The 25,290-nt window shown below is 39.2% G+C and overlaps 10 protein-coding genes across 10 annotated transcripts; 3 read left to right on the top strand and 7 right to left on the bottom strand.

Annotated features, from left to right (window-relative positions):
- Positions 1 to 169: 169 nt before the first annotated feature.
- L201_004244 (uncharacterized protein) lies at positions 170 to 2,444 on the top strand (the record flags this gene model as incomplete). The annotated part of the gene is made up of 9 exons (XM_066219989.1): positions 170 to 420; positions 492 to 531; positions 597 to 721; positions 781 to 810; positions 863 to 1,181; positions 1,261 to 1,577; positions 1,641 to 1,706; positions 1,783 to 2,290; positions 2,358 to 2,444. The coding sequence occupies 9 exons, from the start codon at positions 170 to 172 to the stop codon at positions 2,442 to 2,444; spliced, it is 1,743 nt and encodes a 580-aa protein (XP_066076086.1).
- Positions 2,445 to 2,745: 301 nt separating this feature from the next.
- L201_004243 (uncharacterized protein) lies at positions 2,746 to 3,888 on the bottom strand (the record flags this gene model as incomplete). The annotated part of the gene is made up of 5 exons (XM_066219988.1): positions 2,746 to 2,962; positions 3,050 to 3,214; positions 3,291 to 3,385; positions 3,469 to 3,753; positions 3,850 to 3,888. The coding sequence occupies 5 exons, from the start codon at positions 3,886 to 3,888 to the stop codon at positions 2,746 to 2,748; spliced, it is 801 nt and encodes a 266-aa protein (XP_066076085.1).
- Positions 3,889 to 4,448: 560 nt separating this feature from the next.
- Positions 4,449 to 7,402, bottom strand: L201_004242 (uncharacterized protein; the record flags this gene model as incomplete). Its single annotated transcript, XM_066219987.1, has 11 exons — positions 4,449 to 4,995; positions 5,058 to 5,265; positions 5,322 to 5,387; positions 5,452 to 5,515; positions 5,577 to 5,721; positions 5,788 to 5,958; positions 6,021 to 6,299; positions 6,361 to 7,023; positions 7,090 to 7,115; positions 7,171 to 7,254; positions 7,361 to 7,402. The coding sequence occupies 11 exons, from the start codon at positions 7,400 to 7,402 to the stop codon at positions 4,449 to 4,451; spliced, it is 2,295 nt and encodes a 764-aa protein (XP_066076084.1).
- A 556-nt stretch (positions 7,403 to 7,958) lies between these two features.
- L201_004241 (uncharacterized protein) lies at positions 7,959 to 8,829 on the top strand (the record flags this gene model as incomplete). Its single annotated transcript, XM_066219986.1, has 4 exons — positions 7,959 to 8,229; positions 8,288 to 8,469; positions 8,534 to 8,571; positions 8,640 to 8,829. The coding sequence occupies 4 exons, from the start codon at positions 7,959 to 7,961 to the stop codon at positions 8,827 to 8,829; spliced, it is 681 nt and encodes a 226-aa protein (XP_066076083.1).
- Positions 8,830 to 9,346: 517 nt separating this feature from the next.
- L201_004240 (uncharacterized protein) lies at positions 9,347 to 10,822 on the bottom strand (the record flags this gene model as incomplete). The annotated part of the gene is made up of 7 exons (XM_066219985.1): positions 9,347 to 9,593; positions 9,704 to 9,834; positions 9,908 to 9,985; positions 10,051 to 10,125; positions 10,192 to 10,263; positions 10,333 to 10,513; positions 10,617 to 10,822. The coding sequence occupies 7 exons, from the start codon at positions 10,820 to 10,822 to the stop codon at positions 9,347 to 9,349; spliced, it is 990 nt and encodes a 329-aa protein (XP_066076082.1).
- Positions 10,823 to 11,113: 291 nt separating this feature from the next.
- L201_004239 (mitotic-spindle organizing protein 1) lies at positions 11,114 to 11,605 on the top strand (the record flags this gene model as incomplete). Its single annotated transcript, XM_066219984.1, has 4 exons — positions 11,114 to 11,171; positions 11,271 to 11,303; positions 11,388 to 11,458; positions 11,540 to 11,605. 4 exons carry the CDS (start codon positions 11,114 to 11,116, stop codon positions 11,603 to 11,605), a joined length of 228 nt encoding a protein of 75 aa, XP_066076081.1.
- Positions 11,606 to 11,910: 305 nt separating this feature from the next.
- On the bottom strand, positions 11,911 to 13,605 carry L201_004238 (uncharacterized protein; the record flags this gene model as incomplete). The annotated part of the gene is made up of 5 exons (XM_066219983.1): positions 11,911 to 12,055; positions 12,185 to 12,468; positions 12,584 to 12,771; positions 12,955 to 13,131; positions 13,266 to 13,605. The coding sequence occupies 5 exons, from the start codon at positions 13,603 to 13,605 to the stop codon at positions 11,911 to 11,913; spliced, it is 1,134 nt and encodes a 377-aa protein (XP_066076080.1).
- A 413-nt stretch (positions 13,606 to 14,018) lies between these two features.
- L201_004237 (uncharacterized protein) lies at positions 14,019 to 17,028 on the bottom strand (the record flags this gene model as incomplete). The annotated part of the gene is made up of 5 exons (XM_066219982.1): positions 14,019 to 14,876; positions 14,961 to 15,221; positions 15,286 to 15,460; positions 15,541 to 16,592; positions 16,792 to 17,028. 5 exons carry the CDS (start codon positions 17,026 to 17,028, stop codon positions 14,019 to 14,021), a joined length of 2,583 nt encoding a protein of 860 aa, XP_066076079.1.
- Positions 17,029 to 18,428: 1,400 nt separating this feature from the next.
- Positions 18,429 to 20,001, bottom strand: L201_004236 (S-methyl-5'-thioadenosine phosphorylase; the record flags this gene model as incomplete). The annotated part of the gene is made up of 6 exons (XM_066219981.1): positions 18,429 to 18,485; positions 18,755 to 18,974; positions 19,045 to 19,156; positions 19,270 to 19,718; positions 19,832 to 19,889; positions 19,968 to 20,001. 6 exons carry the CDS (start codon positions 19,999 to 20,001, stop codon positions 18,429 to 18,431), a joined length of 930 nt encoding a protein of 309 aa, XP_066076078.1.
- A 2,686-nt stretch (positions 20,002 to 22,687) lies between these two features.
- Positions 22,688 to 25,017, bottom strand: L201_004235 (uncharacterized protein; the record flags this gene model as incomplete). The annotated part of the gene is made up of 7 exons (XM_066219980.1): positions 22,688 to 22,783; positions 22,898 to 23,585; positions 23,649 to 23,839; positions 23,913 to 24,126; positions 24,194 to 24,317; positions 24,384 to 24,840; positions 24,904 to 25,017. The coding sequence occupies 7 exons, from the start codon at positions 25,015 to 25,017 to the stop codon at positions 22,688 to 22,690; spliced, it is 1,884 nt and encodes a 627-aa protein (XP_066076077.1).
- Positions 25,018 to 25,290: the final 273 nt, after the last annotated feature.

The raw sequence follows: 25,290 nt of genomic DNA, 5'->3' as shown, positions 1-25,290 counted from the left end.
TGGAAACCAAATCCAAAACGCAAAACTAGTTAGCCGAGGGTTATGTATCAGAAGTTGCAAGTGAGGTAAATCATCGAGATCATATCTGGATATATACGGGACGCACAAGTGAGTGAATTCGAAATCAGCAGGATGTTAAGCAGTCAGACGAATATTCAAAACTCCCAGTATGACTCCCATAGCTATTCACGATACTAGCAGAAAAGAGCTTTCACCACCTCCAAAAGCGCCCCTCAAGTATGATTACAATGTGATAGTCGATGAAGTGCCTGGAAAGCCAGATGTCTGTCCTACAGTAGATGAACCATTCTCACAACGAAAGGAAGATGGGTCATACACGGTATTGAATCAGCCTTTGGGAATGAGAAGGAAGTTGAGGGTAGTTTGCGTGGGAGCAGGTGCAAGTGGGATCAATATGGCGTGAGTCATCTGTTCTTAAGTGGAAGATTCATGTCGATACAAATCTAACGTTTACTGTCGTGTATCTCAAGCTATAAAATCCAATCCCACATGAAAGACGTAGAATTTGTTGTAAGTATAGCTTTTGATTCAATTATTTGGGATATTCAACTATTAAACAAGGTTGATTTGTATAGACTTACGATAAAAATTCTGATGTTGGTGGAACTTGGTTCGAAAACCGATATCCTGGTGTAGCATGCGATACCAATAGTCATGGTTACGCTTTCACCTATCATCTCAAGGCAGATTGGACGGCCATGTGAGTGGTCGATTTGTTTCCGCTGAACCTTGTAGAAGCTAATTGAGGGAAATACTCAGCTTCTCGCCAGGAGCAGAAATAGAAGAGTAGTAAGTGATCCTACCTTTCAGTATAATTTAGTGTGCTGACGAATGCTTGCAGTATGCGGGATGTCGTAAAGACTTACGGTCTATCAAAATACATCAAGCTCAATCATCAAGTATTAGGCGCAACATGGGATGCAGAAAAAGCTAAATGGCATGTCAAAGTACGAAAAGGAGATGATCCAAACTCAGAATTTGTAGATACTTGCGATATATTCATTAATGCTTCTGGACTTCTCAATCATTGGAAAATGCCTGATATACCTGGTTTGAGTAAATTTAGAGGTAAACTCATACATACAGCTGCATGGCCGGAAGATCTAGATTTAAAAGGTAAAAAGGTGGCTTTGATCGGTATAGGTTCAAGTGCTATTCAGGTAAGCGTTTATCACATACTCATTAACAGCATTATAACCTGTCTTGCTAAAATCTAAGTTCGATTTTCTTTGAAAATAGGTGTTGCCTCAAATACAACCTTTAGTAGAATCGTGTTCGATTTATATTAGATCACCAACTTGGATAGCGCCCTCTAGAGAAGGTGAATTGTTGTCATCGGAACAAATAAAAAGGTATCAAGATTATCCAGAAGAACATTTAGAATATTGTAGAGATTTAGAATCTCTGGCTAACAAACGATTTGGATATATAACAAGAGGAAGTGAAGATCAAAAGAAATTATACGAAGCTTGGAGTAATCATATGCAAAAAGGTTTAGAATCTCGTCCTGAATATTATGACAAACTACATCCTACATTCGGTGTGGGTTGTCGAAGGTAGGTCATATACTGTAGATAGCTCTAATTTTACGAGTTCTGTGCTGATTAGGGAAATCATAGACCAACACCTGGACCTGGATTTTTAGAAGCTCTCACTCAACCAAACGTCGAAGCTGTTTTTTCTGGGTAAGTGGACACGTAGATGGCTATTAGATCAGAAATCCATGGTGGGATTGAGCTGATATCTCGTATATATCTGTAGGGTAGATTACATAGATGAAACAGGATTAACCACCAATCAACGTGATAGAAGAGAATTTGACGTGATTATCTGTGCAACAGGATTTGATGTATCTTTTAAACCTAGATTTCCAGTTATAGGTATAGATTCAATTAATCTACAAGAACAATGGTCAAAACCAGAAAACACGAAAGCATATTTAAGTATGTTTACAAATAATTTTCCAAATTATATAACTGTATTAGGACCTGGATCACCTTCTGCTCAAGGATCAATTATAGTTTCAATTGAAAGGATCTCAGATTATATTATAAAATTCTTAAATAAATTCCAACATGAAACAATCAAAACGTTTGAAATCAATAAAAGATGTTTAGATGAGTTAAACGAACATATGCAAGAACAGTTAAAATTGACTGTCTGGACAGATAATTGTTCTTCATGGTTCAAGAATGGGAATTCTCAAGGACCAGTTATTGCCCTTCATCCTGGTGGTAGACTACATTTCTTTGCTTTGCTGATGGATCCTGTAAGCTCCCGTTGATTCTCCTGAGTATTCACACGTTACTTACAGAATCGATTGTTTTTGCTATTAGCGTTGGGAGGATTTCAATTATACGTACTGGAACAAAAATCGATATGCATATTGGGGTAATGGTTACACACTTAGAGAAGTAGAGTAAGTCTCGATCCATTCTTTCAATGAAATTATGCTGATAAGTCGAACTCTCCAGAGGTAGAAATGACACTTGGTATCTTCAATACGGAGATGGTTTGAAAATGTTTGACTATTAGAAAGGTATATAAATGGTATACAGTATGCAGTAATGTTAGCATTGTGTTCAGTAGATATGTCTTTGTATGATGTTCGTAGTCGATTCTTGTATGAATAGGATTTGGAACACCACTTGTCTTTGACAATTTTGAAAATGTGCATAAAGAAGAGCATACATATATAAAGCTGAATACGTAGACCATAATTATCTATAAACACAAAAAGCCCCCATCAACCTCCCAAATAGCACCATTAACGTAACTTGCACCTTGCGAAGACAAGAAGACAATGACATCTGCAATCTCTTCTGGTAAAGCTGGTCTACCTTGAGGTGTTTTTTCAGGTTGAGTTGATTTTCTTAGTACTTCTACATTCTCAGGTGCAAGAGTTATTGGAGTTTCGACATATCCAGGTGCAACACCATTGCTATATGCAAATGAAGAATTACCTTAGTCAATCATTTTATCATAAATAAATTTGTGGACCGTGAATATGAGAATGACATCCACTCACCACCTTATACCTTGTAAAGCATAATCCAAAGCACAAGTTTTCGTTAAACCCACTATAGCATGTTTGGAAGTTACATATGCAGCATTTCTCTTTGCAGCCACGAATGAATTTATAGAGCAAACATTTACTATTGATCCTCTTTGTAATCTACGTTTATCTATCGATCTAAGTAAAAAGCATAGTCACACTCATGTCAGACAAAAGCAATCATTGATGTCTTCAATACTTGAGCAAAACTTACTGGTCATCCAAGAAATCCTGTTTCTCCATTTGTGCTAATTCCTCTCGCATGCAGAAGAAGATTCCTTTCTGATTGACATTTATAACTCTATCCCACTAAGTATAAGTAGATAATTAAGATATGTTGAGCGTTCACACAACTGGGATGTACTGTGATTGGAACAACGTTTTGAACTCACATCTGATGTTTCATACTCACCAACCTTAGATTTATTCGTTATACCAGCTGAATTTACTGCATAATCAATTCTACCAAACCTGTCTACAACTTCTCTAAAAACTATCTTGAGTCGATCTTCATTCGTCACATCACATTGTATTGCTAAGATAGTCAATTCCTCTGCTAAGCCAAACTCGTACAGAACTGTACTTTTAAATTCATCAAGTAAAGTTTGATCAACATCAATGAGAACGAGTGATCGAACACCTTTCTGTATAAATGCTCGAGCGGTTGCCGCTCCTATCTGGATTATAAATACTCGATTAGCTCAACTAACAAATACAGGTAGCCTTTGTAGTCTGATTACCATGATCAACTAAAATATTACTACGTTACTCACTCCAGATGCTCCTCCTGTAATCAACGCTACACCTTGCATTTCGTGATGAAGCTTGGGTAACTTATTCCACGACTTTCTTGTTAAGCAAGGTAAAAATGACATCTCACACATCATGGCTATCCCTCCTATACTGGTGGATCGTCATAAGTATCACCGTCTTTGACTGAGCCTTATCTCTCCCCAGCAAAATAATCCCGCCTTTACCTTGCCTTGCCTATCATAACAACATCACTGAACAACGGTAGACCCGAAGAAGAAACAAATATCGGTGGTCAATACGGCTTTCAAAGACTTTCACATTTCTGCGGAAAATACTCTTTCACCTGACTCTTGATTGTTCGGTGAATCAAGATGGACACAGTCTAACTCAAAACAGTATGAATACACTATTGTCACCCCGAATTGACGTTACGTCATTTCATGTTTCCTCACGATAAGGGTTGAGAGTATAATAAGCGATACTTTTACCCGTAGTTACCGTGGAGGGATTCTGTATGATAAGGTGCTAAATCGCCATGGAATGGCCATACATATACATGATACAACCGGTACAACATATGGCCAGGTAGAGCTGGAAGATGAGGAAAATATAACGTTGATTATAAAGCGAAAGATGAACCGAGATAATCATTACCATCGAAATAAGTCAATAGGTCCCCCATATTCACATTTGGTAAATGAGCAAAATCAAAACTAAATTCAAAATCTTGTGGTCCGAAATTAGTGCCATGCGAATCTGTCAAAGCGGGATCTGAATCGTTTACAAATTGTGGAGCAGGTGGTAATGCTGTAACAACCATATCTTCATGATTGCTATTCAGATTATTGATAAATCCGGTACCATTTCCTATTCCCGTTGATGGTCCTGATTGATGTTGCTTATTGGGATTACTGATAGGGGCGTCTCTCGTCAATGTCCTATTAACCATTTTTCTACATGCTTTAAGTAATCTTCTACCTAATACAGAAGCTATCAATGCAATATTTTGATGTACATTTAATCGACATAACCTATCTGCCAAAGCTGATAATATACTTAAGTGAAATAATTCTTCTTCCATATTAGGTCGATTTTCGTCTCGCGATCGTGATATGACATCCATGATCCTTAACGCACATAATGAAGTATACCCTAATAAGTACAACCTTTAAGGCCTCCCGGTTAGCATAGGAAATTTTGCCAAGATCGTCTGGGGAAGATCACATACCTTGCAGCTGTGACGTTGTGTACTGGTAATGCTAATTCTCGTCCACCAAGTAGCGGTATAGCAGTTTTACAAACATCTAAAGCTGCAATGAGGCATTCATCTCTAGCAATGGCAGGCATTCCTTCATTGCCCAATCGGTTATCATAAGGCGTCATCAGGAGTACGAATCTTGATGCCCTGATATCATGCTCAATACGATGCTGATCCTCTAGGTTTTGCTGAGGTTAGTCAATTGGGTCTCGCTTTGGTTTTTATCTGACTTACCGCGGGTTAGACGCGAATACCATTCTAATCTCCAGGTCTCCATCTCTCCATCGACTATTGCAAGATCTTTGGGGACATAATCAGACAGAGTGACAATATCGTCCTCAATTCCACTTTGTAGGAAACTCACGGTCTTCAAAAGATATCAGTCTGTCTGTAGCTAAAGCGCGTTGAACGTTCCTCTGCACAGTACCCTATATCAGATAACGATTGTCAGTAATTTGACCGGGTCATAGCCAACGCATAAATACTCACAATGGGACCTCTCAAACTGATAGTAGCACATGTCATGACATCACAATCTATGGCACCAGGTTCAGACCACCAACTCCGCAATGAAGTTGAAGATGTCAACATCGTGTCTCGAAGTACAGGTCTCCGTCCTCGTATGAATGCGAGTCTGTTGGTCCCAAGTAAGCAGATCAGTTGCCTCCTAACCTGTATCTCTGATGATGCGGTGACTCACCTTTTATCCCATTCAGATAGGCACATCCAAAATCTCTGAATATTCCTTCTTTTCACATGAGGCCGCAGATGCAAGTGCATTGGCTCGGTGGTATGCCATGCCGGTGAAGCGTTGACGTCCAGCCGTAACTCAATAGCCATGCTTATGGCTTGAGATATGAATTGCCATGTCCTAAAGCCAAAGAATAGGTTAGACTTGGTTTGACGATCTGTTGAGAGATCGTGTACACTTACTGATGCTGTTTACTAGCCTGCATGTAGGTAGAACATATGACAAGTGCCTGACATATTTCTAACGATTGCAGTCCTCTTTTCAGTATTTCCTTGAATAGGTGCTCTAGATGTTGATCTAACCTCGCCACAAGAGATGAGGAATGCCTGGAAACCGGTAAACACTGAGCGGAAACTTGTAGAATTGTTGCTAAGAGAGTACATGATGTCGCCCGAATATAATTCAAAGTGTATATGGAAGGGTCAAGCAATTTGATAATAGGGTTACATCGTTCCCAATACCTGACGAAGGGTTAGTCTGATATTTTATCGTATATTTCACATTTACCAAGCAATTACTCACACTTCCAGGAGATCATTGACCTCGTCTTCACTCAGTAATCCAACAGTCAAGACATCCCATTCATCCAATAAATCCCTTCTTGGTTGATCAACTCTAGAATAAACGATTTCTTCACCTGGTAAAATTCTAGTCTGTCTTTCTTCAGGATCGATATATAACAACTCGTCTAATCCTTGTTCTAACACAGCCATACCCATGTATGGATCTGGATCCAGCGATCTTGAAGCTTGTCTATACATATTGAGGAATTTTTTCTTATCAAACGTTGTAGTATATGGCGAAGGATTCGACATTGATATTGACATCGATGTTTCAGGTGAGGAATATGGATTATTCTCGTGTTCAACCGAAGTTGGTGGAACTTGATTAGGTGGCATTTCATCTGCAACTTTTGCTAAAACATTTAACATATTCGAGAATGGTTGTGAAGATGATGATCCTCCTAAATGATCACCTTGATGTCGGTGTTGATGAGTCGACAAAGGTGTAGGTTGTCTAGTACACCCTTCTCTGGGCGTTTCGTCACCATATTCACGATACATCTCATGGCGATTCGATGTGGGAGTCGGTGATTTGACACTGAGTCGAGGTCGTTTGACCGATGATGAAGGTGTGTCGTGTGAGGGCGGAGATGAAGTTGATCCAGATATCGATTTTGGGCGACTATAAATTAAGGACCTTTTAGTAGTTTGTTGCGAATTGGATATTCCCCAAATCACATGAACATACTTTTTTGAGCCTAACCTCCTACCCAGCTGTATACGAACGTTTCTCTTGAGTTATGTCACGGATCTGTCACATGCAACTCACCTTCCTTGGTACAGTCTCGCATGGGATTTCCAGCCTTGAACATCTCAAACAGCTTTCGGTGACATCTTCTCTCCGGCATTTAGCCTATATCGGACGCAAAAATTTTCAGGTCGATTAGTATCCATGCGTGCATGGAGCTTCTGATACCTGCTCTTGATTGCGAGATACTGTACGAATTCACAGGACTTACCTTTAAAGCTCTACATGCCAAACAAGCTGTAACAGCGGGCATGTCCCTTTCTTTCCCAAAATTCTTCTTATCGAACGCAATTTCGTCCTTCTTTCCAACCTGATTGAAACCGGCCTAACGATCGGCGGACGGATCTCAGAGCCTTGTCTAGTGTATGATGATCTTCTCAGAGGTAATAATAAATCGATTTCACTTGCTAATAGGATTATAGCTTTAATCGTCGAAGGCAACGGAGCAACGGATAAAGGTGTGAAGAAAGAGCGGGGGGATGCGTAGAGTGGGTTTATCTTTATCGGTTACAAAAAATGAATTAGCCCGATGTATGTAGGCAAGTACATAAAGTGGCGGAGTACAGTATAAACACCGGCGTATAGAGTATAGAAGAATCGCATATGAGCGATGAGATCAAGTGAAGACAGATAACGTGAAATATGGTTATGCATCAAAATAGTAATTCTTGAGTATCTATCTACCTTCTAGCATTGTCTTGATATACCTGGTCGACTGATAGACCCCCCCTTCAATCGGATGAAATGCAAATTATCTGTTCAAGCAGGACTTGACAATTATATTACGCTCATAGTAAACCATTATCAATATGATATCCGCCAGTAGTCCAACGAAGAAGGTAGCCATAGTAACAGGCTCAGCCCAAGGTATAGGAAGATCGATAGCCCTACGTCTAGCTGAAGAAGGTTATAACATATGTTTAGCAGATTTACCTTCTTCTCAACATTTATTGGAGAAAGTAGGTAGCGAGATTCGAGATAAAGGAGTAACATCTATGATTGTTCAAGTGGATGTGAGCAATGAGAAAGATGTTTATAAGATGATTGATAAGACAGTCGAGAATCTAGGTAGAGTCGATGGTAAGTTGACTATTTTCTCATGCAAATCGTATTTCGTCCTGACTTTTCTTCGGTTCAGTAATGGTAGCAAATGCTGGGATTGCGCCTGTGACACCATTTCTGGAATTATCATGTGATACCTTAGATAAGGTTTATCAAGTGAATGTTAAAGGTGTATTTCTATGTTATCAAGCTGCTGCCAAACAAATGATTAAGCAAGGTGATGGAGGAAGATTAATTGGTGCTTGTTCTATGTCTGGGGTAAGCATGAAAAATAATTCAAGGCCATAGGTTATTATAGTAGGCTGACATATATCAATGCCAGCTAAGGACTGGTCCAAACATGTCAGCTTATTGTGCATCGTAAGCTCAACTGTGCCACTACATTTTCGGATCTAAGTTAAAGCTGAAACGTTATTACATGGGAATAGCAAATTTGCTGTAAGAGCAATAAATCAAGGTGCAGCTTTGGAGCTAGGTAAATATGGTATAACAGCCAATGTATATTGTCCAACTGTTGTTGAAACTGAAATGTGGGAAAAAATCGATTGTGAAATTTCTGAAATCAAAGGTACGACAAAAGGTGAATACACTGAAATAGTGAGCTGTTTATTCATTTAATAGCCGGATAAAAATCTTGGTAGGCAAAATTTCGTAATTGGACATCATTTTTACTAATCAAAGTGTCGATATCCATTTCCGTAGAGAGCTAGCTTGAATCCTCTTGGAAGAAATGCGACAACAGAAGATATAGCTTCCATGGTAGCGTGAGTTCTTCGAAGGATCTCAGCGAAAAATGGTATGATACTTATCTCATGAACAGATTCCTTGTCTCGGAAGACGCAAGTTTTGTCACAGGTCAAGCGATGCAAGTTACTGTAGGTGAAACCTCTTTTATGACATCAAACGCCGCACAGAACTACTTGATTGACTATAGGGTTTCTAGGGCGGGGATTGGCTTTCGTAATTTGCATTGTAGTATACATGAACCTCCTCCTGTTTACCTCTATTTACTTTTTTTAGTTCCACATATGAAGGCATGTTCTAAGCGATATTTTCTATTATATATATCTGCCGTCCAAGGTTCTCAAGCCTGTTTACTCTCCATTTAATATGAATTTGATTATCTGCTCCTCCATTATAACTCATCTCTCCAATACTGTCTCTCAGCTCTTTCTTGATTGTATTCATCTTTATCTTCATCATGTTCTTTCCTCAAACCTAATTTACTTACAGGATCTTCTCTTGCTGTCTCTTGTCTATAATACATTCTTGTTTCATCATGTGATAGTGTTATAGGTCTGGGTGGTGGTCTACGTAGATGTGCCCATTCTTCATCGTCTGCTGATTTTGTTGATTTTACTAAAGTTGTGGACGGAGGGTAACTATATACGAAAAGGAAAAAATAGTGTTCAGCTTATATTCTATCATCACCTCTCACAACAAAAGGTCAAAAGTTCGTGAAAGTACAGCAGGGATCTAAGATTGTACATACATTATTCCCTCTGAAGGACAATTTGATGTTCTATCAAATGCACTTGCAGCTCCAAACGATCCAGAATCGAATTTGCCTTTCACGTTCAAAGGCCAGAGTATCGATGATAAAGTTGAATTATCACATTCCACCTGATCATCACTATTAGCTGAGTTTTCCCAAGATCGTTAAACGCGACAACAGACTAGACAGCTGAAAACGTACGATAGGTTTATAATTCCCCGTTGATAAAGCTTCCGTCAATTCCCTTAAAGAATAGGTGGTGTCGTCGGACGGCGTTATCTGTTTCCAATGACAGCCAAGATAAGTATATCTTCTTCGATATCACTCTTTAGATAGCTACTTACATCAGCATCAGAAAGCAGTTGAGCAGTGGTAAACGTTTTATGCAGTTTACTAAGTGTTACAAAGAATTCCGCTACCTGTAATCATGTTACTCTTTGATTAGCCTTTAGATCTAGGCATCAGCTTTTCAGCAGCTGACTTACACCTGCACCAGCTGGAGCTTTACTGTAGCATTTATGATCAAATGTAGAGATAAACCTTCCTGCAGTGTTCCACTACGAACAAAAGAAGACATGATCAGCTGCGACTGTCAAGGATGAACCAGGCCTGCCAGCTGAACTTACCGTTCTTTCCCATACTTCTTCAACACCTTCACCAACTTCACTTTGTGCCCATTCGCCTTCTGCAGCATTATAACCCTTTTCCCCTCCAAATAAAGTTGATTTCAAGCAATAAGAACCTATCTCTTCATGTGTATATGTTGGAGCATACGATGTGGAATTCTGGGTTTTTTGGGTTGTACAGCTATTTCAAGTGATGGATATGACGCATAAAAATCAGCTTAAATTGCTCAACCCTCATGGATTTCGCTGAAATATCAATGAGGAACAAATAAAAAGGGATTTACTCCAAGACTTCCAGTTCATCTATACCCCAAGAACCATAATCACTTCCTACATCAGGTTCGAATCGTTGTCTAAAAACGAATAAACCTCCTGGAGACGGCACAGAACATGGGTCGAAGTTGGCGGAAGAACAAGACAATTCTTGTGCAGATATGCCGATCGCTGTGAGAAGGAACGATATCAGGAGGGTATGAGACCTTGGAGTCATCATGTGTTTATCAAATTCTGCTGTATATTTTAGCAAGACGAGTTTAAGAAAAGTAAAGAAGCAAATTATTATGACGTTTACTGCAAGAGTATAAGATGTGGGAAATGCTTAATTGATTATGACATCTCAACGACGCGACTTCGGCAATCGCCGCTCACACATTCAATGTTATCGCGTCCCTGCTGCAGATGAAAATGAATACAGTAAAAATATATATATATGTATATATGAGATTCTGCTTTCTACCCTAGTGATCGCTCTGCTGGATGGCTAAACAGGGAGAGATACATGATGTCTTCCAGTAAAGATGATGAAGCTAGATTGCAGAATGCAAGAGAGACGATAGACTGTAAGTCGCTCGGTTCCTCTTCTTCCACAAGATAAACTCTGTGAGCATTATCCATGGTTGACTGACTGCGTTCTGGCTCATCTGTTGAAATCCCAATAGCTTTACACGACCTTTCACAATTATTACAAACAGGTGAATGGTGGTTCTGTTGGATCACAAGTACACTGTACAGTATACCACGAATCATTGACTGATATAATATCTTGACCAATATAGGTTTAGATAAAAACACTTTATCGATATGTGTCAGTATGATTGAACAAGGTGCAAATCCTGATACTTTAGCTGTAGGTCGGTTACGTGTTATTCTAAACGGTAAACCTGCAATCGACCATACTGACATGACTTTCCTCATTTTTCCCCTCAAGGCTGTTATCAAAGAATTAAGAAGGGAAAATGAAGTACTTAAAGCGCAAAAGAGCGATAACATGTGATTGAGCCAAAGATTTTTTCTTAAGTTACAGGTAAACATGTCGTTAAAGGAATATCAAAAAACCAAATACTTTGTACAATATATCTCTTTGTTGTATTGCATATATCAACACTTGCATCCCCTATAGACCCATCATGCCTACAATAGCGAATACCACTTAGTGCTTTCCCGCGATATAAAAGGGCTGAGGTAACAAAGATTTTTGCGTGTTGCATGCAAATTACGAAGCACTACATCAAAGTGTTCCCCGAACACTACCACCTCATATCGGTGTTTCTATATTATAGTGGTTGTTTGGCCAACAATTTAATCTCTCTTCATTGCTCCACCCCCAACGGCAAGGGTTAAAGTAGATGGTAATTTGGTTTCACCGACTGTGTATAAAAGTCCGATAGATCCCATAGCAACTGCGATGAGGAGCAAAGTGGAGAAGATCAAAATGATGAATGGTCTAAGTAATCGAAGAGGATGTGATGTTAGCTTAGTATTGCGGATTCGAAGAAATGCTGAGGCATCTCAAAAATCAAGGTCGTTGTGAAGAGAGACATGATAGATGTGCACTCAAGAAAATCTGACTTACACAGAATAATCGTCTTTTTGACATTCTACACCAGCAAAACCACTTCTACATTTACATCCCCAACATTCACCTTGACTATTTTTACCTTTTAATGAACATATACCTCTACCATTACATGAAGTCGATTCGGAACAAGTTTCGTTTGAAGAGTAACATGTTTCAGCTAAGTTTGTATTGTTAGCTCTAGCTTGAAGAGTTATAGGTAAAGCTCTTGAAGTAAGGTGTGTCGATGAAGTAGATGGTCTGATAATCAAGAGCAATGGTGGTGAATTTGGTTGGGTCATCTATAAATTACACGTTAATTAGTAAACATATATACAATGTACAATGAGCATCCAGCCTGCTGACGAGAGATAAGATGACATCTATTTTTTGGTGAAATTTGATGACTACACTCACAGATTCAAGTCCAGCTTTAAGACCTAATCTACCATTTTCCCAAACTTCATCACCTTTTCTGACATCTTTCAAACCTGAGATGGTGATTGATTCCCAAGGATATGAACCTTGATTGTTGTTGATCCATGGTATAGAATCGGCTAAAGCTGTAAGGCAAGAAAGTTCGTGACCTAAGACTGAAGCTGCTTCTATAGTGAAAAGAATGATAATTGTCAGTTTTGCATATTACATCATGTTTGAGCTGGTTATTGCGATCGCAAAGGTGGGAAGTGTTATTTTCGGGAGTGATAGTATCAAGGAGGCAAGATACCCTCTTATGAATATCATAGGATCGCAGAAAATGAAAGCGATAGAAGAAACATTTAACTCACTTGTACCTGCCATTTCGAAAACGTCTTTGAAGCCTTTAACAACATCAGGTAATTCACTTAGGATATTATCAAGTAGATTCTTAGCTTGTTGGACATAAGGTGAAAGTAAGTTATTAGTAGTGATATCATCTTTCATGTAAAAAGCGGGCTGATGGGGTAAAGTGGTTGGTAAGACGTCTATATATGGTAAAGAATAACCAATTAGCTCATCAAAACATGTTCGACAGCCAAATATCCGTTCCTGCTGATATATTTGCAAGTACTGTATATCCCCTTTAGATTTGAGCACTTTGAGGTGAGACTGAACTTACCTTGAGGTGAAACACCACCGTTGATTACAACAACTTTAGGTTTACCTTGTTGGCCTTGTTCATTATTCCATAAATGAAGTAGGTGAGACCACATATTCTCATCATTTGGAATTTCATCAAAATCATTTAATGGTTCACCTAAATGATGTGATAAAACTGCTTTAGCTTGCGATGCTGATAATGTAGGTACATCATTTTGTTGTTGATGAGATGAAAGTGAAGGTTGAGATGGTGTAGGATATAGATAGACTTGTAATGGTTCTTGAGCTTGATATGATTTTGAGAGTACTAGAGGTAAGAAAGGAGAAGCGGCAAATGCCAATATTGAAGTGAAACGCATCCTTACAGCGTAATCGAGCTTCTACTGCTGGTTGACGTCGATTTATATACAACAAGCAAGAGAAGTTCAGGTATCAATAGAGGTGGAAGAAACAAAAGATGAAAGGAGAAGATTGTAAGAGCAGCCAAAAGTGACGATGACTTGGAATCGGATACCGGCGACATACAAATGATGCACCAGCGTCAATTCAGTAAGATCAATCCTCTTCGTGGCGCATTCATCGTCTCACCGTACCTCACTGAATAATCAAATCTGTTTAAATGCATTCATCATGCTGCCTTTTCCGGCGTCGATAAATACTACGAATGCATAATGCTAGATGGACACTACAGATGGACTAAATAATGCTTGATGTATGATACGATTGCCATACAGATATAGATATATTGGATACATATGCCCCAACTTCACCCTTAAACTGCTTCATCCGACGTTACTGCAACAGGCTGTTCTGTTATCACTGTTGTCGAGGGTTGTACTTCTAGCACATCTTGTGCAGCCTCACCTAAAGCATCCGATGAAGGTTGAAGAGAAATATCAGTGTCGATGAGTTGATCTTTGGTGGATTCTTGTGCTTCACTACTACCAATTATATCCTTAGTGACGGCTGTTCCGTTCTCGCCTGTTTGGAAAGGCTCATTCTGACTTTCTTCCTTGTTGACGATACCAAAAACTCGATCAGTGTCACCTGTGCCGTGTGATCCTTCATCAATCTTGATAGCGTTATCGGACAGGATTTGAGCATTCTCATTAGGTACAACTGGTATTTGGTTTTCGGGTTGAGTTGAATTGATTTCCTCATTTGTTGCTTGATCAATTGGATCAGGTATTTTGCTACTACGTTCATCATTTTCGTTATGATTAGGTGCATCTAACATCACTTGATCGACTTGTCCCATTACATTATCGATAGCATCTCCAGAATTAGGTTCAACTTTCACTCTTTTACTTTCTGAGCCATCTCCCGATCGTTGTACATTTTCCTCCTCTTCCGCTTTTCTCTTCGATTGACTTTTTGGTGATGCACTAATTGGAGTTGACGTTTGATCGGCAGGTTCAGATTTAACCTGGATTGTGGGTTGAGGTACAGATAATGTATTATTATCGCTTGGTTCAGTTTTCACCTGTGTTTGATGTGATAATGGTTGAGTTTGATCAGACGGCTGAGGTGTAAGCCTTGGACTACCACTTGTAGATCTCTTATTTGGATCAGAGCCTTTCAATCTTCTCATTGCAGATAGTTGTTCTGCTCTGCAAGTTGCATGATAGAACTATCCAATTGTGAACAACCAATAAAAGCATTAGTAAACTAATTCATGCATAAAAGAATTAAGCAGAAAGTTCAGTTGACTTACGGTACCATTGATATTCAAAGCATTTTTCCAGATCCACTCTTCCTCGTCTTCAGACCATTCTTTTACGAAAGATTCCTTACAGACCGGACACACTGATGTTGCTTTTCTAGTATCTTGAGGTACTTTTGCCCATTTTTGTTTCAGTTGTAACATTCTTTCAGCAGATATCGTTGTTGCACCACCGGTTTTACCAGGAGATCCGGGTAAAGTACTTGTAGACGGCCCAGCTTCATTCGACGAATATGTATCATTTATCCATTCCTATGGCAGACATCATCTGTTAGGTTGACATGTCATAACCGCTTTTTGCGTAAATAATACTTACCTCTGCTCTTGGTAACCATCGTCTGTGCGCTCCTCTACCAGCAGATTCACGTTCTTTCCTATTACGTCTGAAATGCCAATCCATATGAGCTTGGAATTTTTGGTCATCACTTGCAAATCTCATTCCACATTGTTTACATCTATGAGGTAAATGTTCAAAGGACAACTTATTCGGACTGTTTAACTCGTTGTTAGTGATCAGAGTGAATGGATATCGATTTTAACAGTGATTGTTAGAGATAATAGGATTACTCACACGTTCAGATCAATGTTTTGCAAAGTAATGTTCATATTGATTATGATATCCTCATAACTCTCTAAATTAGATTTTTGGGGTAGTTGTGGTGTTGAAGGTGTGACTTGGGGTTCAGGTGTTCTTGATTGACTTACTACACCTGATTTGTTGAGACTACTAAGAATTTTCGATACATCGATAGGTAAATTGGCAATAGCAGGAATCTGGATTGCAGGAGCTACAACAGGGTTAGAAATTGGAATAGGTGTTGTTGAACCTGGTATAGGAGTAGCGAGATTAGCTTGAGGAGGAGTAGGAAGATTAGGAGCGAAAGGTGGTCGAGCATTTAAGTAAGGCTGAGGAGGTAGGGAAGGATTAGGTGGAATGATTGGTTGAGGTTGATTGCCCCAATTTGGAGTTGAAGGTGGTTGAGTTTGTGGGATACCATTATATCCCGGTTGAATTCTCGGTTGCGGCTGAGAAGGAATGATAGATTGTTGAGTAGGTTGTGCTTTAGGTATCGAAGTACCTGGAGCTAAACCTAAAGATTTGACTTGTTCCATTATCTGAACCAACTCTTGTGGTGAAACATTAGTTGAATTTAGTAAGTTTAGGATACCAGTTAACGCATTAACTTGTTGACCTGTAGCCATATCCCATGCTTTTGATGCGGCTTCTCTTTGTTTTTTGTCTAATGCACCTTGAACAGTATTTTTTACTTGTTGTAGACTTGGAAATCCTCCACCTCCTCCAATCACTTCACCTGGTGGTGGTAAACCTCCAGCAGCTGCTCCTCTTGGAGGTATTCCATTATATGAAGAACCGAAAATATCTCTTTCAATTTGTTCTCTAACACCAGGACCATACAATTCACTTCTATTTGGCCCACCAGTTCTCCATAAATTGATCATTTCTTCCATTTTTGATTTCGTAACTCCATCAACTTCCCTGTAAGTCCTCAAGTACAACCTTGGTATTATAGGTGGAAGTAGATGTGTTGTATATGGGGGACCAATATTCTTGGAGATCGAATCGATTAAATACAGTAAAGGTAACTTTTGAGTTGGTAGTGCCTATAAAAAGATAGAATCACGATGCAGTGGTTAAAAAAGGAATCATCAGTACTTTATTCATTATAACATTGTTGCACAACTTCGTCAAGCTATAGAGTTGAATTATGTGCTTTCCCCATATACATATCGATAGGAACATCGATTCTCTGGAGCTACAACTCTGGTTGACGAAAGCAGAAGACTCGAAGTGCAAACCTACCCTAAGTGTAGCCTCTTCAATTTCTTGAACAACGGTATTCATTCCTTCCCAATTATTTTGATCGCGTTGTTGTCCAGCCATCATTGATAAATCTTGGATAATAGGACGAGAATTGAACGTTAATTGTCTCAATCGATCTGCATAATAAGCTCGAAAAGGGTCATGTTGCGGTGGAGGAGGATAATACCCTCCTCCTTGTTGTTGTTGTTGTTGATAGGGATAATTTTGGTAAGACATTATGTTGGGTTCTATTTCTTCTAGTATAGAGGTCAATCAATCCAAATAACTAATTATTTTATTTTACTTTGCTTCTACGCTGCAAGGGTAAGTGATTCCTCGTAAACGATATAGGACGATGTTATGTATGAACAGAAGAATAGTTTATGTGCATAAACAATCTTATATGAACCCGGATCGAATGTCTTATTAGACAATATCACCGAAAAAGTAACCGCTGCAACACTAAGTGATCGTAATGATAATGAAGTATTGATGTTGGGGGATGAAAGAATGAATAACAAATATGCTAATAAGATGCTCCTATCCGATAAAATACCATCTAACAGTATACTAACCTATATAAAGAAGGAGAAAAAGGTTGAAAAATGGGATAAAATGAGGTTTTGAGAGGTGTCCAGACTTTTGTTACTTTCGTCAACGCTTTTAGTGCTCTCTCAGCTTTTTGATCTATTGAATTGTGTTCCAGAACCCAGACTGACGTCGACTGTAGAGAAATATATAATAGCGATATGAAGAGAAAGAAACAGAAAGAAAGAGGAAGAAAGCAAGGTGAATGAAGGTTAACGTATGACAAACAAACCTTTCAAGTGCGATCGGCAATGAATGATTGTATCAGTAATTCCCGACTGAAACGCCGAAGTGGCGGATCGTAACGCGTTAAAGGAAGGTTGTTTGAGGTATAGGAAAGCTACACATCTAAAAACATATGCTTGTGATACCAAAAATCTCATGCTGAGGAATGTGATTTGTGTAGATGCAAGACATCAAGCGATACAAAAGGTACGCAGTATCGAATGAGCAACACATGATTTTGGAATACGCGCAGAGATACCTCCCTACCGTTGACCGCCAACGCCTAAGTGTTTGAGCCATGACTTGTTCTGCTTGACAAGAGGGGATCATCTTAGACATATTCATCTTCTTGTTTGTGATGTCACACGGTTCGTTTTCGCTAGTAAGTGAATGTGAAAAAACTATCTTCTTCATTGGCAGTATTGCAGCGTAATCAATAAATTGCAGATAAAGGTGAGCTACCCTATACAGTTGTGTTTGTACTCTTACTGGTCATGACATTTTGATAAGCAAAGCGGAAGGCTATAGCTTTATGCCGGGCTGCACCTACATTCCAGATAACGGATATCGCTTAGCACCAGACTAGAAGAAACGTTAATAGGGTGTACAACACCCTATGAACAAGGGAAATTATTTCACTGTATGTTTTATTTGAAGAACCGAGAATATTAGTTGAGTCTTACGTGAATATTCGTAGCTGATGAGACCACAAGTGTAGCTGCAAGTTGAGATTAAGTAATCTATGCATTGGTCTAAACGACTAAGTCCGATTATCCGTCTTTTTCTATTTACATTTCTACATGTAATTCTATTTTTATGCTCAATTAAGAGAAGTATGGTAAAATATAGGAGAACTTCTTTCTGGCAGCTTCGGATTGAGACTGAAGTAAAGCGAATTCATCGTTGTTAGTAAACAATTTCCGCTTCATGTCCTATGTGGGTAGTAGAGCAACAGTATCAACGGTAGGTATGGATGTAAGGAAAGGCATAATTGGGGAAAAGAGGAACCAAATCGATGGGAAGGCGCAATCCCATATAAATTGCAATGGTGCACTTAGCCAAGTGGTAATTAAGAGACGAGAAGGATAGCTGTATCTCATGCAAAAGGAGAACGGGAAGATGATGGTAGAATGAGTCAATCGCAACTCACCTCAACTCTAGTGATACAAGCGTATTTCATTGAACCTTTGATTTCGTTTAATTCTTTCCCTTCAGCTACGACATTGTGAACATCTTGTAAAAGTCCAGCAGCAACAGCTCTGGAATTACCAGCGTTGGTATGAAGGGTTTTGATAACTTCCTCTACTGTTACTGGAGCTTCTCCGACTCGCCAAGCATCGAAATCAGTTGAGGTACAGATAAGAGTGTAGCTAGACATGATTCAGTTTAGTTGAGATCTAAAACCATTATAAACGAAAGTTCAAAGGGTGGATTACTCACTCAAGTTCACATTCTCTAGCAAGTTTAGCTTCAGGAATAACAGACATGTTGATGATATCACCACCCCATTGTCTGTACATGAGTGATTCGGCTCGAGTAGAGAAAGCAGGACCTGTAGATGAATAGCGAATTTAGTTGTTTGAAGTATAATTGGAAATATACATTACACGAAATGATGATAGATTGCGAAGAGTGAGGTGAAGATATCAGGGAGAATGCACTGACCTTCCATGCAGACAACAGTTTTACCCGTATGTACTTTGACTTCTTCGCCATCTTGTTGACTAAGGATCTTTTGAACTCTTGGAGCAATGAATTCTGATAATTTTTTGGAGAATGGTTCACCGAACATTGAATGCACTACAACACCTTCACCTCTAAAGAAAGTATCTTCTCTAATACCTTTTGTTCTATCAATAATTTGATCTGGAATGATGAAATGTCCTGGAGCAATTTCTTCTCGTAATGAACCAACTGCAGAAAATGCTACAATAGCTTCTACACCAATATGTTTTAATGCTGCTATATTAGCTCTACCAGGTACTTCAGTGGGTGTGATTGTATGATTAGGTCCATGTCTTGAAATGAATGCAATTAAATCTCCTGAAGGTAATGATGATATCGTTATTGGTGATGATGGTTTTCCCCATGGCGTTGTGATATCAAGTTTTTTACTATTCAAGTTAAAAATTCCTTCAGCTATTTTGGTTCACCCCGTTTTCTTTGACTGAAGTCCACAAGGATGTTCAATCATATCTTTCGTCAACTGACTGAACCAAACACTCACACGAAAGTCAAGTTGTCGAGGTGATATAAACCTGATCCACCGATACATCCGATAAGGACTAGAGATTTGAGTAAATTGATTTAGCGATTTTATCCTGTACCAAGCTCAGCTTATCTTCCTTGAGCTGTGAACACACCTTTTTCATTTGGTTCTAATTGACTGGAAGCCATTTTGCTATACTTTGTAGTGATATGAGGTAGTTTTACAAGACGAAGAGAACTTCTAAACATAAATCAATGGTATATAATCTCAACAATCAGAGATTGGAAGTAACATGTTGAGTGAATGAGTTTTGGCTGAAAAAACGCATGTCGTGCTGGTGCCTTAATCCTAGCTGTAGAAGACTGTAATTTTGACCGAGATCTCCTCATCAAGCCCGGTATTCCGGTATTGATATCTTACACACGTTGATCACTCTTCATATCATATGTATCTATCCTCTTCGAAGGAAGCTGTAACGCTTGTTGTTTTGATATCTACTTGGTCATGCAATTCTCATTTTTCATTTCTTCAACTTATATATATGCGTTCTGATTTAACAGAGAGAAAGGAAAAACCGAACATAGTCCGGCGGAAGTTATTTGCACCACACGTACGGGATCACCTTGACTTGTGGCGGGTGTGCAACGGAGATTATGTATTATTATTTCTCAGTCAGTACGCAGTGCGCAGCTGTTCCTTCAATTTGAGGTCGATATAACATACTTATCACTGATAACCTTACCTGACATGCAGAATCCCGAGTAGATTGTTCAGAAAGGATACTATCATGAGCGCCAAAAACAACAAAGGCGGATCACATGTTTTTGAACCGATGTAGGTTCGGTCGGAGTAACCTTAAAGCTGTAAAGGACCCAAACATTGAATCCCTTCGCCCAACAAAGAAGTCGATTTCCTTTGAAATCCTTTGCTGGGTCGCAAACGGAATGATAAAAGCTACGTTAGGGATAAAACCTTGCCTGAGTCAGTAAAGGTATGAGCAGTGTATTCATCGATACACATCACGACTAACGGGAACAAAGGGGTCTCTGCCACTCATCATATTTGAAAGGTGAACCTCGATTAATTATGATCATTTGTGAGCTGATTCTGTTTCCTGACTGCGGAATGTCCGTGAAACACTTTGTTATGCCAGTGGAAGCACCATGTGAACACAAAATCGCTTGCCTTGGTTTCGAAAAGCTGTGGTCAAGTCGCCTCTTCAGTGACATGTTCAAGTATCTGAGTCCAATGATGTAGCCAAACTTTGCCAAGAAATCCACTGCTTCGATGTTGGCGGTTAAAATCGCAAGTCCATTGTTCTCCAAAAAGTGCGAATGACTAGAATAACATTGGAAAGAAGTCATTTAGAGGAATTTGATCGTGGTTTTTCACGGAGACGGGGAAAGCCATTCCCCCCTGCCTTTCAGCTTTCGGATCGAGTGATTCTAGCTAAGGAAGGAACTCCTTTGTACAGATATTCATATTGAGATGGTATAACAAATTGTGGCAGGGCATGTAGAATGCTCCGATATGAAATCGGTAATGAATATAAATTGATCACTAATTTGGAAGACTGACTTTCGCCCTCAAGATTGTAAAAGTGCACATTTCGTACGGTACAGTAACAGAAAAGCAAAGCCGTTTTCAAAAACAAATCAGGAATTGTTGTTGTTAAATTGTTTCTTAACATGTCACCTATTCCTATACCTTATAAGCAATCATTCTTCTCAACCTCTTCAACGATGCCCCTGACAACAAATAAATACTATATCAGGTCGTCCGAACTCCTATCAGATCTGTTAGCACAGCTTGAGGAGGATTTTACTACAAGAAGGAGAGTATGGGATCTATTGATATTAGCTAGTAAGTTTCGATTGATTTTTTGTTACCCCTTACCTCCCTTCCACACACACAATGACCGTTCTGTTAATTGTTGATCAGAAATCGACTCGCTCCTTGAAACCCGATCACTGACATAACCTCTTCCAGTTGGAATAGCTATAGGCATACTACTCTTCACCTTGACCCATGATTTTATAACCTACCTTGGTGACTCCTCTGCCCCAGTCACTCAGCCACACTCAAAACATGATCATCTTGAGAATGATCAATTCACCAGTCAAAATACCGAAACAAAGGAAACTTGTCAATGTCTCAACAAATATTCAGAAAAGGATAGCAGTACAATTGAGAAGAAAGCGGTTATCTTGATAGATTCATCGGGTGGGGAATCATGATCAATTCAAAATTTAGAATTTATCTTCAAGTCATCAATCCTCAAACATAATGTTGTTCCATAATCTCTTGAAAAATTTGCATCTGTTTTAGAAGTAGTGAAATACATAACATTCGGTTAGATTGCCACAAAAACTCGTTATAGATTAACTGTAAAGCCAACCTTGAGTTGTAACGACGGGTTCTCTACATTGTCCACATGCATAGTTCATATGCATGATCACGATGCATTCCTATTGTAAGCTAGATCTCATCCGTTATCAAGCTTATTAAACTTTCCAGCCGTTTGCAGAGTATTGCTGTATCCGCTGTTGTATTATCACCAGTAGAGCGCTTCCTTGGATTATGTATTGCAAGTAACTCAATTTTGACCGTGACTACGGATTCCAGATCATTAGCGTTGTAAAACAGCTTATAACATCCAGTGTAGCATAACACTTCCGGAAAGAGGCCGACGAGTTCCAGTCTGATTCAAGGTTTGATCAATCGCAAATTTGCGGTCTTGCTGTACTTTGTTCACAAATCAAGTACTATATATGCATATAGTCAAGGAACGCCACAAGCGTTAGCGTTTCGAGCAAACACTACAGAACTAATTAACTATTCGCCCAGAACCAGCACCATCGACGTATTGGATCTTCACGAAGCTTTCGAAGCCGCATCCCTTTTCATTCTCTTCACAGCTTTAGCTTTATTTATAGCTTGTCGTTCACCGAATCCTGAATCATGCATTTCCTGTAAATTTGTTTCACCAAGTTAGCGATTCATCTATCCGCAAGAAAATGGCTAGGGATCGAGGGCCTGCCTGTCGAACTATATCAGATGGGAAAATGAACTAGTTTTGCTCACCATAGTAGCCATTCTTCTAGCTAAAGCAACTTTATTCAAACTTTCCAAAACAGTTTCTTCCGGTAAATTCAGTTCTTCTAATTTAGTTTTAATATCATTTTCAATCATTTTGATTAATTCAATATCTTTTTCTGTTATTACTGTAACTGCAATACCACCTCTACCTGCTCTTGCAGTTCTACCTACTCTATGTATATAATCATCTGATTTTCTCGGACAATCCCAATTGATCACCATCGACACTTCAGGTATATCTAAACCTCTCGAACCAACATCTGTCGTCACTAAAACTTTAACTTGCTGGGATCTAAATTTCGATAAAGATAAAAGTCTCTGTGGTTGTGTCAGATGTGAATGCAATGCTACACTCGATATATCCAATTGATTCAACAGTAAATGTAGTAAATGTGCTGTAGCACATCTTTGTGTGAATATTATCGTTGACGGTATATTCTTGTTATTATCTTCATCTTCATCGCCCATGATGTTCTTTCTGATTCTCTTCTTTGGACCCTTCTTATTATGGCGTCGATCTTTCTCTTCTGCCTCTTGTGCCTTCTTTGGATCAACCCTCAATGCTATATCAATGTCTTCAGGTGGATGTTGAAGTAAATAAAGTAGATATGGGTCTCGGATTTGTGATGGGATAAATAGGTATTTTTGTTTCAATTTCGATACCGTCATTGTACTGTGAAAGATGGGTAAGATGAGCTTCGCTACCTGTGTATATTGAATATGTAGATAAACTTACTCTGATTCTACTCTGTATACGAATGGCTTTTCTTTCCCAGGCGGAGGCGGCTTATTAGCCAATTCCACAATCGCTTCACTGACTGTAGCGGTGAATAGACATGTTTGACGTTTAGGCGGTATCTGAGAAAACAAGTATCCTAATTCAGGAGCGAATGTAGGTGTAAGAAGTCTATCCGCTTCATCCAACACCTACAATCAATTGACATGATCTGTGAGCTTGGGAAAATTGTGACCATTTTTGAAAATGAAATCGATGACTTACCAAAGTCCTTACTCTGCTCAATTTCCCCTGACCCATTCCATCACTTCTCAATAAGTCGCATAATCTTCCTGGAGTAGCTACTATAATATGTGGACGAGCTTCCAGCTGCTGTGCTTGAGTCATCATGTCCATTCCTCCTACAATAGTTGCCGTCGTCAAACCTAATGGTTTACCAACTACTAAAAATTGTTCAGATAATTGATAGGCTAATTCTCTGCAATGATCGAAGCAAAGAATTTAGCTATCTGGTGAGATGTATTCGAGCTGAATAAATTACTTACCTCGTAGGTGTAAGTACAACGGCCCAGATACCGAATGGATCCCTCGCTATTCTTTCTACTATAGGTAAAGCGAATGCCATTGTTTTACCACTACCAGTTTTAGCTCCTCCTATACAATCTCTCCCTAAACATTGAATGTCAGCTAATATTTCTACTGATTGTGCGAATTTCGATCCCGCGATTGACCTACCTGACATTATGGGACCAACACAAGCGGATTGAATTTCGGTAGGTTTAAGTATACTTATAGATGATAGAGCTTTTATGAGCGGTTGTGATAATCCAAGAGAAGCGAAAGTTGTGTCCTCCGAGGGTTTAGGATCAGCCGAAAATGCAGTTGATGGATCGACTTTGACCTTCTGCTGAGTTGCCCTTCCACTATTAGAGTTCGTTATTCGTGATTGTAAGTTGATACGTGAGGTAGATGCGATATTGCTAGGTTGTTGAGGTGAATCTGTTTCACTATCTTCTTCTTCTTCTTCTTCTTCTTCCTCTTCTTCTTCACTGTCCATACTTCTAGCTCTTTTAGGATGAGATTTTGTTTGGGCGTCATTCGACATTTTGGCCTTATCCTCTTCATCTTGACTTCCAGCACTACCTTCTTCTTCTTCTGCATCATCATCATCATCATCATCATCATCATCATCCTGAAAGCCAGACTCCGACCCCTCATCCTCACTGGTCTCTTGATCATCGTTATCAGGAATCACCTCCTTGCCTTTACCTTTCTGAGCTGCCATCATGGCTTTCATCACTTCACTGGGATCTAACACCAAACCATCATGCTCTTGACTTTGCTTCACTGTTGTTTTATTTATAGCCATGCTGTGTGAGAAGGTCTAGTGTTGTTCCTACGATATTGGAGGAAGTAGAGGGATCTATATATTCATTGATAATTATTGAGCTTTCTTATGTTATTGTTGTTGTTGCCGCTTGAAAATGCTCAAATTCAAAAAAATCTTTAATAGATTTGTTTTCGTTCCTGAATAAGCGGGGCATCATTCAAGATGCATACCAATTTGATTCCGTTGATCACTTCCGGCAGTCGGGTAGGAGATACATGGGTGGTCGTTTGAGCATATGCATTAATTATGATT

The sequence above is a fragment of the Kwoniella dendrophila genome, chromosome 5, assembly GCF_036810415.1.
Source record: "Kwoniella dendrophila CBS 6074 chromosome 5, complete sequence".
Classification (NCBI taxonomy): Eukaryota; Fungi; Basidiomycota; class Tremellomycetes; order Tremellales; family Cryptococcaceae; genus Kwoniella; species Kwoniella dendrophila.
The sequence above is the reverse complement of the archived record's forward strand: the minus strand, read 5'-3'. Positions and strand labels throughout refer to the sequence as shown.